Consider the following 15,287-nt stretch of genomic DNA (forward strand, 5'->3'; position numbering starts at 1 on the left):
TTTCTAAAGAGTATGCACTTAATTCATGCCAATCAATACCATAAAGCAACACTACAGCTAAGTTAGCAAAGTAGAGAACTCTTACTTATTGACTAAACCCTGACAATTCTTGTATCTAAGGCTCCAGTTCTGCAGCTTATATGGTAATAGTATTCCTAGTTTCAGAAGGTGTGCATCCTGATATTATATTTTTATATAGAAGATTAAATATTTTATAGCTTTTTTGCCTATTGAGGAAACTCTTTTATCTTGGGGAAAAAAAAGTCCTCCTATGAATTTCCTTTAACTTTACAGGAGACTGCCATTCTCAGAACTGGGATCTCTCTTGGACATTTCAAAGGACTACACACAGGACCTACTTTCTTCTCAAGGGACCTAAAATACTGTGTTTTGACTTTTAAGTCAGCCCTAGTATACGGATGTGGACTTCAGGTAGAATGAGCAATGCAAAGAACTTGCTTGGACTTGGCATCTCCTTGTATTTTTGGGGACTGATGGACCTTACTACAACTGTGCTGTCAGGAAGTGCCAGGCCCCTCACTGAGGGGCAAGAAGACAACCTGTCGGACAAGCTGCATCAGCGTATGAAGCGGAGCTGGGTATGGAACCAGTTCTTTGTTCTGGAGGAGTACACGGGAACTGATCCTCTCTACGTCGGGAAGGTAAGACCCACACCAGGAGGATATCTGGCAGAGTGTATACATCTGTGTATCTGCAGACTGTGGTGAAACACGGGAAGTTTCCCTCAGTGCCTTTACCTTCTTTCTGGCAGTGAATTTATCCACGTTAATTTCACTTCTGCTCCCAAGAGCTTTTGACCAGTGTCACTTTCGTTTGGGAAGAAATTCTGTTTCAAGGGGCTGTCAATATATTTGCCTATTTCAAAGAGATCTGCTGCACCAATCATCATCTGTAATTGAAGTAGTGTTAGAAATCTGCAGTGATCTTTCCAGGGACTCCTACAATGTCAAGGCAAAGCAAGGTTATATTGACATACGAGGATTAGGAAAGAAAGGAAGAGTTTGTGATCATGCTTCTGTCTGTGATCAAGTCAGCTGGAAGCTGAAATTCACAATCGAATTAAATAGCCAGTTTCTCTTGAAAACTGACAGTTCAATTTTTGTTTTCTGTAAATCTCTAGGGTCAGAGTATCTTCTTGCTTACCACAGCCTGACCGCAGGTTAAGTCTGTGGACTACAGAGAAGTTGCTCCAGATCTAGAAGGGTAGAAGGACAGCTCATTAAATCTAACCATGAAGGGTCCTATTTTTGGACCCCTTATACCCCAAGAACCTACACATGAGTACAGATAAGTGTAAAATGGATCCCTAAGCTCACCCCATCTACTTGGTAGTATTTTGCATTCACTTTTCTGTAGCTCCTTGAGGAACAAGCTGATGGAAATCAGACCACTGATGTCTGCCATCACAATCTGCCTCACTATAACCATCCTCCTTTTTCTGTTTTCTGACTGTTTTTAAAGACTCTAAATTCTTTAAAGTATTGACCCTGTTATTCAAAGAGTTATGGTCAGCATCAAGTTTGCTTCTAGTCTACACCAAGGTGACAAATCTGGAAAAAGTGGGGAGGCGGAAAGTTAGTGTGCTTAAGTGTTTGAACAATACAATTAAGATTTTACATGCCTAGAATATCAGATACCAGTATGATGACTGCAGACGACATATAAGTAGATATGAAAAATTAAGAACTAAGAAAGGATGTCAGAAAACAATTCCTTCAGATTTAATTGCTTATTTTTACATGATCAAGGCTCCTTTCCTTCCAAGCTACCCATCTGCAGAAAGAAAAGAAAGAAAAAAAGAAAATCACATATCCAGAGGCCCATTTTGGACTTGTATTTATCATTCTGCAACCCCATAGAGCTAAACTGTGCCCTCAGTCACACCAGTATAAATCCAAATGAATCCATGGGCTTCAAAAGACCTCCTCCTGATTTATCCCTGTGTGACTGACAGCAAGATGTGCTCTCCTTCCTCCCACAGCAATGGCATTACTAGTGATTGCCGCCAAATGAGACCTCATTAGTCTTCATTTATCTCTGCACCTAGCTTTTTAGCTCTTGATATCTCTATTGATTAGGAAAATTAATACTTGGTTTCATGCAATTCCCAGCTTTGGAACAAGGGCCAGATATATTATTTCACATACTCGGTTTTATCTGAAATGACTCCAGACTTGCACTGTGAGCTGAATTTCAGCTAAAACAAGTACTGGAAGAAATGGACTCATCTTTGGTTTAGACTTGATTGTGTCATTAGGAGTACAAAAACTTGGTGCAGTCGGCAGTGCTCTTGAGCTTGCTGTGTTAGCATAGGGGGGGCACAAGGGCTAATTAGGTCCCACGGTTAACAGGGCCAATTAGCCCCATGCACTGCTGAGCTGACATGGCTGGATCACTCTTGAAGGCCTCCTAGCTCTGCACTGCTCCAGGTAGACCAGACACCAGGGAACTCTGCTGCCAAAAGGGGCCTCTGGGGGTCAAACATTTTATCTTCTCCCATCCCTGACCTGGGTGCAGAGCAGTCAGCCAAGCAGTGGGATGAACGCAGTGGGGGCTGCCCTGAGGGAAAGGCTTCTCCTCGTCTCATACAGCCAAAGGCACAGGCTCTCGGAAGAAGCTGCAGCCCACCACGATTCATCACCCCACCTGCGTTCATGCTGCCTGTGTCTTAGGGATCCTTAGCAAAGGGGTCAGCAGGGAATAGACTGTGGGCTGAACTAATTGTTCCAGCAGGCCAGACATTTTTCAGCCCAAGTCACCCCAGGCTGACTCAGAAATAGCTCTGGCAGGGCTTGCGCAGAGCTCGGTGGAGGTGCAGAAGGACTCGCAGCCTACTGCTCGCTGCTAGCACCAGCCCTCCAAAGAGCCCTCGGTCCTATGCCTGGCCAGGCAGAGACTTTTCTAACTGATACCACCAACGACACCCTGAAACATCGTGCTAGCCATCTGCTTTTATCCATCTGGTCTCTCCAAGCCCATATCAGAAGGAGAAAGAGCACACGGCATAGATCCAGTTGTATTTACTTTATACTCTAAAGGCTTCCTATAAGAAAGGGGCTTTTCTGATGCTCTGATACAGCTGTTTATGGCTAGCTACGTATGACTGGAGCAACCGAAAAAGCACCTTGACTTGAACCATGGGTCCAAGCTTGCCTAACATGATTTTCAAGGCTGCTATGAAAAATGTACTTTCCTACCTAACTGTAAGGCAAGGGGCAAAATATCTTCTGGACAGGGAAATTAAAAGAAACTTCCTGAGGTGAAGTCAGTACAATTTTTGCTTTTCTCCAGCGCTCATGATCCTAATTTAAAGTATTTTGGCTTCAGAGGGTTCCTGATCCTGTCACAGATAAATATGAGGCTTCAGCTTTCCTAGAGGTAGCCATTATTGGCTAATGCGATGAACTAGGGAAACCAAAGCCCCCGTGTTTGCTGCAGCAGGTATTTTCCACATTCATCCAGCAGCCTAAACTGTGTCAGTAATTGAACTGGGAACAGACTTCACCACTTTGCCGTGTCGGAGACTCCCTAACCCTGTTTTGAAGGAAAGAGGCATTTGAGCCACAGCAGCTGAATGAGTGAATAAAATTCATCCTTTCTACAGACTATCACTGCAGATCAACTAAACACACTCACACATCCTCACAAAAATCCCCTGCAGGTCCTACCTCCCTGGAAGCAGAGAAAGGAGAGCATGTCGAGGACGGAGTCACAGGCCGGTTAGCAGAGCTGTGCGAGTCCTTCCCTGAGATGCCCCCAGCAGCACCACTCTCTTCCACGTGCCCTTTGCCGGAAAGGTGTCGTTCGGGTGCAGATATAGCCTCCTTAATCTTTTGTACTATCCTCATCAAAAGAAGCAACCCAGTTTGTCACAGTTAACAATTTCTCAGGAGGTATTGGCTTCATTCCTCCCATAGTCCATTCTTTAATATGGAGGAGAAAGTACAAATTAATTCCTTTTACTTCTGTGTTAGCCACATGGCAGCACAATTTATTGCACCACCCATAAAACAAAGCCAACTGAAATCTGGATCACCTTTCCAACACAGTGACTTCTACATACACCCCAAACTGCAGCATCCTGATACTGGGTTTGTCATTGTAATGGTGTGAGCATCAGTCCCTTCAGACACCAAATTCTTTCAGATTTATTGCAGTCTGGAAGTATTAAGTCTTTTATGCTCTTTTTTGCTTTGTCTAGAAAAAGCAGGTTATACAAGAAGCGGCAAAAGTGCTGCTAGCATTTCTTACTGCCTAGTCTTGGTTGAGACCCAATGCTTTTAACAAATCACAGTTAGACAGAGATCCTCTTGTATTCCCAAATTCTTATTAGCGTGCCATGTTCATTCCTTGTTTGCTCCCTACACAACTGCATTCTTTCCAAATAGGGCTTCGGAGAGAAGGTGTAATTTAACCTGTGAGTTTGATTCCGTATCTTCTTCTAAGTCTTTTGAACTTTCCAGAACACCTTCTGCTATTTTAAAAGATGCTTTCTTTTTTCTTTTTTCTGTTTTTCTTTCTCTTCTTCTTTTTCTTCTTTTTCTTTTTTCTTTTTCTTTTTCATTTTCAATTTCCTTTGCTTTTGCCTCTTTTATAATTTTTTTCCTTTGTCTTTTCTTTGACTTTGAATTTGACTTTGTCTTCTTCTTTCTTTTTCTTTCCTTTTTCCTATTTAATGAAGACTTCTTGATGTTCCAAAACACATTTGCTTCTATCAGGCCCAGTTCTAATTCCCTAAACAGGTCTAACATCTGTATCTGTCTCAGCAGCTGCATTCTCTCACTGATGCACTGATGCACTAAAACAAATGCCCAAGATGTAGCTTAGTGGTTCTGAACCAATTCAAAAAGCTATAATAGTGTCCTCCTTCTGGAAGCATCCTGTTTACTAGCTCCTACAGTGATAATCTCTGAGTTATGGGTGTTCAGGGTAAATAATGACAACCACTGTCTTTTTTTAAATTAATCACAAGATGGTGTTTCCTGAAGATACGCCAGTTTGCAGTCCTGATGCCTGCATGTGAATTAATACACATGGCAGTCATCTAAATTTAACTGTTTGCCACTGCCAAATTTTTCTGGGCTTGTTCTTCCTCCATTTAGCTGACACATCACCTGAGAGCTGCCAGCATTCCTCAGAAGGACTGCTGTCTCTCAGATGCAGTAGCCACTGCAGAGACCAGGGGCAAAGCGATGAAAGGAAATATCAATGACCTGACACGGCAGTTGTCACAACCTGCCACAACCTGCACCTTGAGCTCTTGCAGCCACTTTGCAGTGCTGCTGCAGCAGATGGATACCTGCCATTACCACTCATTGTCCCAGCAGTCATTAAGAGTCGATGGGCCACCTACAGACAGACCTGTCTGCAGGGTGGGATGTGCCACAGAAAACCGTATAGAACCCACCTCAGCTGAAATGAGTCTTACCCTAAAATCAGGAGTAGGCCCAAGTTTTGTGGTCATGTGCTGCACTCTGAGAGGCTAGTAAGGAAAACAACCTCCAGAGAATACGCATCTTCCAACCAGACCCTTCATGGGGGGAAATGGTCTTTCAGCTCCCACGTCGATGGGACCATATGCCCTAAAACAGCTGAAGAGCTAGTCCACTAGCATTAGAAATGTTTAGGTCAGATAAGCCAATTTGTCCACATCCCTATAAAACTTTTTCTTATGTGATAAGTTATTGTATAGTTTTCAGAGTGTTTTTAAATAGCTCAGAGATGAGATTTCTTCTTTCTTGAGAGAACAGCCTGTAATCAAATGCATCAAGTTTGACTTCTGCTTTTCCACACAAATTATCTATTTCTATTTGGATTCTTTCTTCAAATCCTATCAATCCTGTGTTAATATATTCAGTTTATTATTCCAAGATTTTTCTCTCCAGTACAAATATTTACCTATGTTTGGCCCCATCCTCCACAATTATTCCCATATGTCCTTTGAGCTCACCAAAGCATTAAACACACACTTAATTCTGACCATATTTCTTGAGATAATTAGCTCATACATGCATTTTAATACGTGCTTAACTGAATCCAGCCCACTTCAACCACTTTTTTATTATTATTTATCTGTTCTTTATTCATCTCTCAAAATGATAGTCACCCTGGGAAAATGGTATTCACACCTGAGCCATTCTTGAAAATCCCATTTTGATTATTACACCTCAAGTCTATTGCCTTCCTGTCTTTTGGGACTGAACCAATACCATCTCTGGGCATTGGTCTTTATGCTCTGTTCCTCAAGAGCATGGAAGTATGAGCATACTGTTAAGCATCTTCATAGTGTGAGTGAAATTAAGTGATTTGTTTGTCTTTTGGTAGTCATTCCAGTATTTCATGGGAACCAGGTGTTTAACAGAATGGTAGTCCCCAGGATGATTTGTTTCTCTGTTTTAGATGATAATTAGCACTGCATTTACTTTTCTTCTGTTCTGCTGCATTCACAGCTATCTGTGGCTGCTCAGAACTAATTAGCAGTCATGCAATAAATCCGTTTGCTAATTCCCTAGAAAATCTGGGATGCCTCTCATCTCTATAGCCTGCCATGGACACAATCAAATGTTCCTTGCTGCTTACCTTACCTGCTGTTCAACAACAATTATTTCCTGAAGATGTAAGGATCCAGCCTACTTTTTATCACTTAAATTTTCATGGGAAAAAAAATGAAAATATTTCTGAATCGCAACAGTTACTGAGTAGCTCTCCCATCCTGCTTTCCCCTTGATCCCAAACAGATTTGCCTTATCTGCCCCGACATTATGCCACCCCTGGAATATCTGACTCCTCTTAAGCCATGTGAGCAAGCACAGTCTGCGGCTTTGCTGACCTCACCTTATCCCAAGCCTGGCAGTGAGTCCTTCTCAAAGGCCATTGCAACCAGGCAAAAGGTAATTATTTTGTTAAGTGAGATTTCAAAAAGGCACAGAGCCTGTTCCTGTTTGCCCTTTTCTTCTGGCACAGCTGTGGGTGCAGAAATGGGAAGACAGGAGAGGGTTTTTAATCACAACTCTGTGATACAGACTTTGTTGAGTATTTGCCTCTTTCAGCATAACAAGTTCATCAAAACCAGCTTGAGAGTCCCAACAGTGAGACCAAAATGCTCAGGATGCTCACGTGCTTAGTGTTTCTCAGCAGTTGCTTGCCCAGCTCGTGGTCTAATTGAATCCTGTTCCTTTCCGCAGCTCCACTCTGACATGGACAGGGGCGATGGTTCGATCAAATACATCCTCTCAGGAGAGGGAGCTGGCATTGTGTTTACAATTGATGATACCACAGGTGACATTCATGCCATCCAGCGGCTGGACAGGGAAGAAAGGTCGCAGTACACCCTGAGGGCGCAGGCTCTGGACAGGCGAACGGGCCGGCCGATGGAACCGGAGTCGGAGTTCATCATCAAGATCCAAGACATCAATGACAATGAACCCAAGTTCCTGGATGGACCTTACATAGCCTCCGTTCCAGAAATGTCACCTGTGGGTAAGGCAGATTTTGTGGAGTCTCTTCCCTGTGTAAGCAAATTAGAGATGGTCACTAAAACATAAATTCCCTGGCTCCTTGGACTCAGCTTTTGCCTCTTGTGCAGGAGCTGCAGGGCAGGAGAGCTTCCCCCGGGGTGCCTGACTGCCGCAGAAGAGGGATAGCAGGCTTTACACCACTGTCAGCTGGGCCCTCTGAAAGAAAACATGCCAAGGGAAGCAGGAGAGCTGAAAAAAAGGTGTAATTTGAACATGCCATCCTCAGACAACTTGTAGTAACGTAGTGCCCCTTCTCCTCTGCCATCAGATGGTAGCAACAGTAATGACCATTTAGACATCCATTACCATCTAGGAAATAACATGATTTTAGGAACCTATTCTAGTTCGTATTGAGAGCTGAAATACTGTCCAGGAGCCCTTGAAATCATGGAGACATGACATCAGTTATTAGCAGCTTTGCCCCTTCTAATCCGTGTAAGCCTGCACTAAACACAGTTCAGTGGATCCCAAAGCTCTGGTACTGTTTGCTCTCCACTTTTAGAGAGTGGGATCATGTCAAAGACAGTCCTGTTACTGCAATGCAGCCAGAAGACAAGCAGCAGCCTTCCTACCTACACAAGTCAGGAGAAACCATTTCCATATAACAAATCCAATAGTCACATAAAATACTGTTTTTCTGGACTTTTTTCTTTCTTTTGGAGATGCTTATTGCTTTTTGGCTCTGTGACGTTATTACAGAGATAATACCATATAAATCACTGAAGTTACAGTCATGCTTCTACTTCTCATTCTTCAATATTATGTTGACATAAAGTTAGAGACAAGCATCAAATACAAAAGTTCCATTCAGAAATAATGTTTCTTAATGGTAACAGCTAGCTTGAATTTGGATTTATTTTCCAGTGCGTATCTAGTAACACTGGATTTGTTTCTAACACAAAACATTACGTAGAAGGCTAGATACATTCATAAAGGCATTGTCTGACATTTTAAGGAGTCAAAACTCACATATATTTCAGACAGTTATGCCTTACCTTCTCCTTGTTCTTGATAAATTACATCACCTGCAAGCCATTATTAGCTTCAGAGGAAGCAGACCTTGAAAACCAATTGAAGAAAAGAAATATATATGCATCTGTGTGGGTTCCAACAGGCACTTCAGCAGGGTATAATCTCTAGGCCATGCAATGTAAACTGCAATCCCACAGAGATATTATCTCAGAGATACATCCCTTCACGCTCACTATTTGTGTACAATTTCCATCTCTTAGTCAACATACAGCATCCATGGGCCTGCTGCAGGAGTTTGTGATTTATGTCAGCATAGCTATAGATCTTATTTGAGCTGCCTTTAAATAACATTTAAAATCAAGAAAAGGGGGAAAGAAGCAAGCAGTATATAACTACCAGCTCTCTGCAAACCATAGCGAAGTGCTGTTAGGTCTGCAATCCTGTAACTGTGGTCCATAGAGTACTTGCTCTTTTATATCTTCTTATAGACGCATGATGAATTTATGCCTATTAATTCCTTTAGTGCTAATGAGATACAAGGATGAGCAATAAGTACAAGCACTATGAGCACCAAATGAAGAAGTCTGGTGTGGGAAAGCTCTTGTTAGGCATTTCGATTTATTTTGAACTGTGTACTTTTCATGCTAGCTCTTTATCCCACAAGGTCTTACCTGATGGGTTTTTTTGTCAGGCACCTCGGTTATCCAGGTGACAGCGACAGATGCTGATGACCCAACCTATGGGAACAGCGCAAGAGTAGTGTACAGTATTCTCCAAGGACAACCATATTTCTCTGTGGACTCTCGGACAGGTATGTTATTTCATCAGGGAATGAGGCAGTGTGAAAATGGAAGGAAAAAGTTTCAAGCAGAAAGAAAAGGCAGTGCATCATGACTGTGGTCAGAGAAATGTATTTCTGTGGCTTGGAGCCAAGACAAAACAGCACTGTGTGAGGGTTAAAGCAAGGCTGTGGTAATAAGCTCCAGAAGAAGGACGTGCTTTCTGCATTGATATACTCATGTGAATGACGACATTCTGCAGCTCGGGAGGTGGGTGGGTTTGGTGCTGTAAAGATTCTTGTTGGCTTCTATCATTGCAACAATGTCTTCAGCAGATCTAATCGGTAACAAGGCTTAGTGGAAAAAAAGCAATCTATGAACCAACCAGAACTGCAAAGTGCAGGCTAAAGGATGCAGTTATCTGGAGCAGTTTTACCTAAGGGTGTTCTTGTTAATAACCTTAAATTTATCTATAGGACACTCTCTCTGTTTTGCTTGCTTTCTCTCTTTCTTTTTCTGTGTATATCCAAGGTTTATATCCAAAAGAGGAATCTGACAGGTTTTGACAGCTTCTAAAGGGCATCTGTAGTGCTAAGGTCAGAAATTCATGAGATGATAGTCACTGCTGAGCCCTAGGGGACAAAATAGAAAAAACACTGCATAATCCGCTTCTGAAAGTTAGCAGTTTATGGAGTAGGTGCTCTAGCCAAAGACAAACTTGTATGTGGCATGTCATTTCCTCAGCTCTTTACAATATAAATAAAACAGTAATGTTCATTTTGTACGCAGGTTATCAGCCACAGACAAAAAAGGGCATAATCATAGATTTGCTAACTACTGAATGCTTTCTAAGAAAGCAAAGCAGCAATATTCAGGGTCAGATCCAGTACAGATTTAACCACTAGAGCGCAACTTAGACAGAAGATATGCCCTTAAGTCCAAAATCATGTACTTGATTGGTATTTAACCCAGAAATGGTCTTTTTCTCCACTTATTAATTTCCCAGTCACTTAGACCTGCATCTCTGGACATGTCCAGAGCTGCCTCAGCCTTTGCAAGTGGGCAGCAGGGCACCCATTTAGGCTAAGCGCAGTTGTGAGCCAGAAACCGTTTCCTCATTATGGGCACAGGACTCCAAACAGCCTCCCCAGGGCAAACCCACCTGCAGGATTTGGTAACCCACAAAACACAGCTCTCACTTTCTTCTAAAACAGAGCTAGAGCATAAATGATGGCCAGCTCCTTCATATTGATGGGTGGTGATTAAAGCACCCAATAGTGGGCAACCCATTTCAATACATTCCTCTGCTAGAAGCATTTGGGCTCCTTATCCTTCAGCTCCCGACACAACCTCTTGGTTCCAGAAGCATGCTCCTGTTCCTGTTCTGTCACTGGCCTCACAGGTGTTGAACAAATGTACACGTGAAGGCACAACTTCAAAGGAAAGCTGAGAGCCTCCTCCTCCATTTTCCAGAATACTTTTACAGCCTGCCCGTGATCATATTCCCCTAGAAGGTAAAAAACATGGCTTTACATCCCCTCCCCTCGGGTGGAGTAGGCAAAGGCCCCTGAGTCCCCCACTTCCCAAGGAACCATCTGGTTGTTACAGAAAAGAAAGGACATCACCTCTGCTCTTTACTACTTTTTTTAAGAGAGCAAACCTCAATCGGTTTGGTGAAAGAAATGGTACCAGCACCTGTATTTTGGAAGATCTGAGGATCTGAGCCTTTCCCATAGCCCTAAGGAACATTTTAAGATTCATCACCACCCTCAGCATTTCCTTGCTGACCAGTTGCGTGCAGCAGCATCGGAGGCTCTTTGCTCAGCATGGCTGCTCCTCTGGGTCCCATTTGGAGGAGCATGAAACCCGATCTGGCTCTGAGTCCTGATGTCCTGGCCTGGCCCTCCTCTAGGGACCAGAGGCCCCAAACACAGGCAAGGCAGAGCCTGGCTTTTAGGCACTGATGTCTTTTTTTAGATCTAGCCTGTTCTGTATTAAGGACAAGCCAAGAGTGGAAATTCCCTACAAAGTATTCATATATGGAGAAAATATTTCCCAAAACGCTGAGCATTTTCATATCTTATTTATATCCATGGGAGTTGAGGAGCTACAGCACTTCATGGGATTCACTCAGCTTTGCAGGATGAGACTCTTAAGGACTCCAACATTAAAATAGCGCACTGTGAATTGTTCAATACTGGTCACTATTTCTTCCCTTCTACATACAGCGATAATTGCCAATGCGGTATCTTTTTACTGCTTTTTTATTAAACCCATACATTGTCTTTCTGCTAAAAATAAAGACTAAATGCAGATCACTCAAGTTAATAGTGTCCTGATGTGCAAGTACTGCATGTCAAGTCATGCGACTGGCATAGTGCCTGGGGCTGACACTTATTTGCCCCCACACAGGAGGGCACCCCAAATGTGTCACAGTCCATGTCTAGCAAGGGCCATTAGTGCCCTAGAAAGTGTCCCCTGCCAGGACATCCCCTGGGCTGCATCACCAGCCACTGCTTCTCTCCTGCTCCGGGACCTCCTGCGGCCAAGCAGCCAGTTGAGCAGTCGCGCCAGGCAGGTGTGTTGCAAAGGAGCCAGCTGCCGGCACACCGTGGGCAAGGAGGTGCTGGCGGCCAGAGCAATGGGTGGCACTGGGAGCACTGGAGGTTTGACAGCTCTGAACATAGGCCTATGCGCCTCCGTCCTGGCAGACTGTTGTGGTTTAGCCCCAGTCGGCAACTAAGCCCCACACAGCCGCTCGCTCACTCCCCCCCGGTGGGATAGGGGAGAGAATCGGAAGAGTAGAAGTGAGAAAACTCATGGGTTGAGATAAAGACAGTTTAATAGGTAAAGCAAAAGACTCGCAAGCAAGCAAAGCAAAACAAGGAATTCATCCACTACTTCCCATGTGCAGGCAGGTGTTCAGCCATCTCCAGGAAAGCAGGGCTCCATCACGCGTAATGGTTACTTGGGAAGACAAACGCCATCACTCCACATGTCCCCCCTTCTTTCTTCTTCCCCAGCTTTATATACTGAGCATGAAGCCATATGGTATGGAATAGCCCTTTGGCCAGTTTGGGCCAGCTGTCCTGGCTGTGCCCCCTCCCAGCTTCCTCTGCACCTGGCAGAGCATGGGAAGCTGAAAAGTCCTTGACTGGTGCAGCAACAACTAAAACATCTCTGTATTATCAGCACTGTTTCAGCACAAATCCAAAACATAGCCCCATACGAGCCACTATAAAGAAAAGTAACTCTGTCTCAGCTGAAACCAGGACACAGACGGACACGGGCAAGGCAGGATTCAGTGGGGGCAGCCGGGTGAAAAGGAAAGGAGTGCGTTCACCAACAGGCCTGGCGCCAAGGGGGAGGAAAGAGGAGCACGCAAACCCTGCGGCGGGCACCCGACAAGCGGGGTGAGGCGAGGCAGAACGGCAGGCAGCGCGCGCGGACGCGGGCCGCGGGAGCGGGCGGGAGCGGGCAGCAGCGCCCGGCAGCGCGGCAGCCCCGGCGGCCAGGGCCGCTTCCCCAGCCGGCACCGGCAGCGCTGCCCGGAGCCGCCGTGAGAGAAGCGTTGCTGCCACCTCCCGTCCTCTCGCAGAAGTGTTACCCCGCGGGAAAGGGACGGCTCTGCAGGGCGGGGGGAGCAGGGCGGCCGGCCCCCGCCGCCCCCGCCCGGGGCGGGAGCAAGCTGCCCGAACTGCCCGGATTTGGTTATCTCCCCAAATTCTGCTCTCCTAGCCCCCGCCCTGGGCCCCGAAGGACGCGCGCAAAGCCTGCGGGCTTCTGTCAGGTTGCCTCCGGGACTGCGGAGTAGGGACACTCCGCAAAACTCGTCCTGACGTATCTTTTACCTAGTCGCATCACTCCCACCTTTTGTGCGGACATCGTTATCCTGAGCAGGGCCTGAACTCAGCGCAGCGCACTCTGTTCCCGAACTATTTTTCCAGCTCCCTTGGAAGGCAACATTTTAATTGCGAACAGACAGCCTGCCCCGCAGCTGATGCGTTTTAACTGGGCTGCTTGAAAATTCACACCTTCTGTTAACCTAGATTTAATGTGGGTGAGTTTTACTCTGCCAGGAGAGGTGAGACTGAATGCGGAGTCTGGTCTCATGCCTGACGTAGGGAGTGCGCTGCAGGAGCAAGAGCACCCCACCTTGTTTGTGTACTCCTTAACTGCTGTTTCTTTTGTTCCCAAAACCCCTTTCCCCCTCAATCTCAGGCTTAATTAGAACAGCTCTAATGAACATGGACCGAGAAGCAAAAGAATATTACGAAGTGATTATCCAGGCCAAGGATATGGGTGGACAGCTGGGAGGATTAGCTGGAACAACCACAGTCAACATCACCCTCTCTGATGTCAATGACAATCCACCCAGATTTCCACAGAGTGAGTACCCGCTGCGTCAGGACGGGCAAAAAGGGGTGGCTGAGTTACACGGCTGCTGTTTGCTCTCATTACAGCCATTTTCAAACTCAGGATAGTGACAATTAGAGATGGGCAGAATTTCGGATCGAAGCAGGAACTTGCCTTCAGAAAAATGTCAAAATGGAGCATTCACCAGCTTGTCTTTCAGAAGAGGTTTCTGACCTCCAAAATCATCAAAACCAACACTTTCTTTAAAGGGTGGAAAATTAATTTACAGAAAAAGGAAATAAGGAGATCTTTTGTGTTCCTAGAGTGCTCATGGCCATTGCCTTTGGCTGCGAATTGCTGCCCTGATTCTCTTTTCATCCTATCTCCAAAAGGATGTCTGTCAAATCAGGGACATGTGGAGGTGCTGGAAGTTGAAAGATAATTCATTCAACACTCCAGCCAGGCCGCTGCAGGGGAGCGTCTGGTAGCTGTGCTGCCAGTGTAGAGTGTGTTGACTTACAGGCTGCTCTCCAGTAAAGGTTTGTCTGAACATTGGCAATACACAGTTAAACCCTAAGATATGTAACAACCATCATTAATGCAATGCAAAAATAGGTAACTCCACTCTTATTAGAAATGTTACCTTGCCTTTACAGAAGAGAATCTCAAAGCAAGATTTGCAATATTTTGCTCTTCCTTTTTAAAATTCTTTTAGACCAAATTTACCTACGTAACTCTATATTACTGTTAAAAATTTGAAAGAAGCTTTTTGGGTTTGACTGAACTACATCTTTCAAGGAATCTGCTTTTTTTTTATTTTTTTAAAGAAAGCTGATTCTTTTGGTGGTGTAGATCAGTCTCAAGCCGTTTTGGTTTTGCCATTTTTCTCATCTAGCTGAGAAATGAAAACTCCTGCACTTCTTTTTGGTGCTATTCTTCTTCATCAGTTTCTGCATGTTGCACTGCTAAATCGAAGCATTCCACTAAGATCAGCAAGAAGCATCAACTTCCACTTTTCTTCTTCTGTCAGAGCAACTCCTTGAACATACCATTGCCAATCCTGTTTTGAAAGTAGCATGAATTGTAACTGTTTGATATCAAACTCTTGATTAAGAAAAATGAGAATAGATCAAACCCCATCCTTGGTGTTATTCTGCCTTGTAAAGTCCAATAAGTGGTGGAGTTAACAGAGCGAGCGCAGCAAGGAAGGTTTGAACATAAAAGATAATGGCAGAGAAGTACTTTAGATACAACATTTATATTTTTAAAACACATTTTTAAAACAGTTGCTAAGCAAATTAGTGATACACCAAATGTGCTCAAGATAGGGTTTGTAGGGAGGGGTACTATATTTTAATAGTGTAACTGGTAAATTTGGAAGAAACAGGCGAGCTTCTGAGCTCTCAAAGCCTTGTTCAAGGTGGAAAAGAAGTTTATATGGACTTGGGAAAGGATTTGTGGTGCTCAAAACTTGTGTGTTTATTCCCGCTGTACAAGCTGATCTAATAAAAGATGCTTGTCCTGTTAAATCTGTTTCATATCCTGCTTTATATCGTGGCTGCAACAGCCCTGGTGTTAATTGCCCTATTTTTCTAGTTGAAGTTCCCATTTTCAGGTATATTGCTGTTTTGAAAAGAACTGT

General features: G+C 44.3%; 1 protein-coding gene across 1 annotated transcript in view; it reads left to right on the forward strand.

Annotated features, from left to right (window-relative positions):
- Positions 1–419: 419 nt before the first annotated feature.
- Positions 420–15,287, forward strand: part of CDH20 (cadherin 20) — a 36,736-nt gene continuing 21,868 nt past the window's right edge. The window contains exons 1-4 of the mRNA XM_072851362.1: positions 420–662; positions 7,206–7,500; positions 9,202–9,321; positions 13,511–13,678. Coding sequence (XP_072707463.1) covers positions 420–662; positions 7,206–7,500; positions 9,202–9,321; positions 13,511–13,678 — 826 coding nt within the window. The remainder of the gene's footprint in view (positions 663–7,205; positions 7,501–9,201; positions 9,322–13,510; positions 13,679–15,287) is intronic.

This window comes from Ciconia boyciana, chromosome 2 (genome assembly GCF_034638445.1).
Source record: "Ciconia boyciana chromosome 2, ASM3463844v1, whole genome shotgun sequence".
NCBI classification, from domain to species: Eukaryota; Metazoa; Chordata; class Aves; order Ciconiiformes; family Ciconiidae; genus Ciconia; species Ciconia boyciana.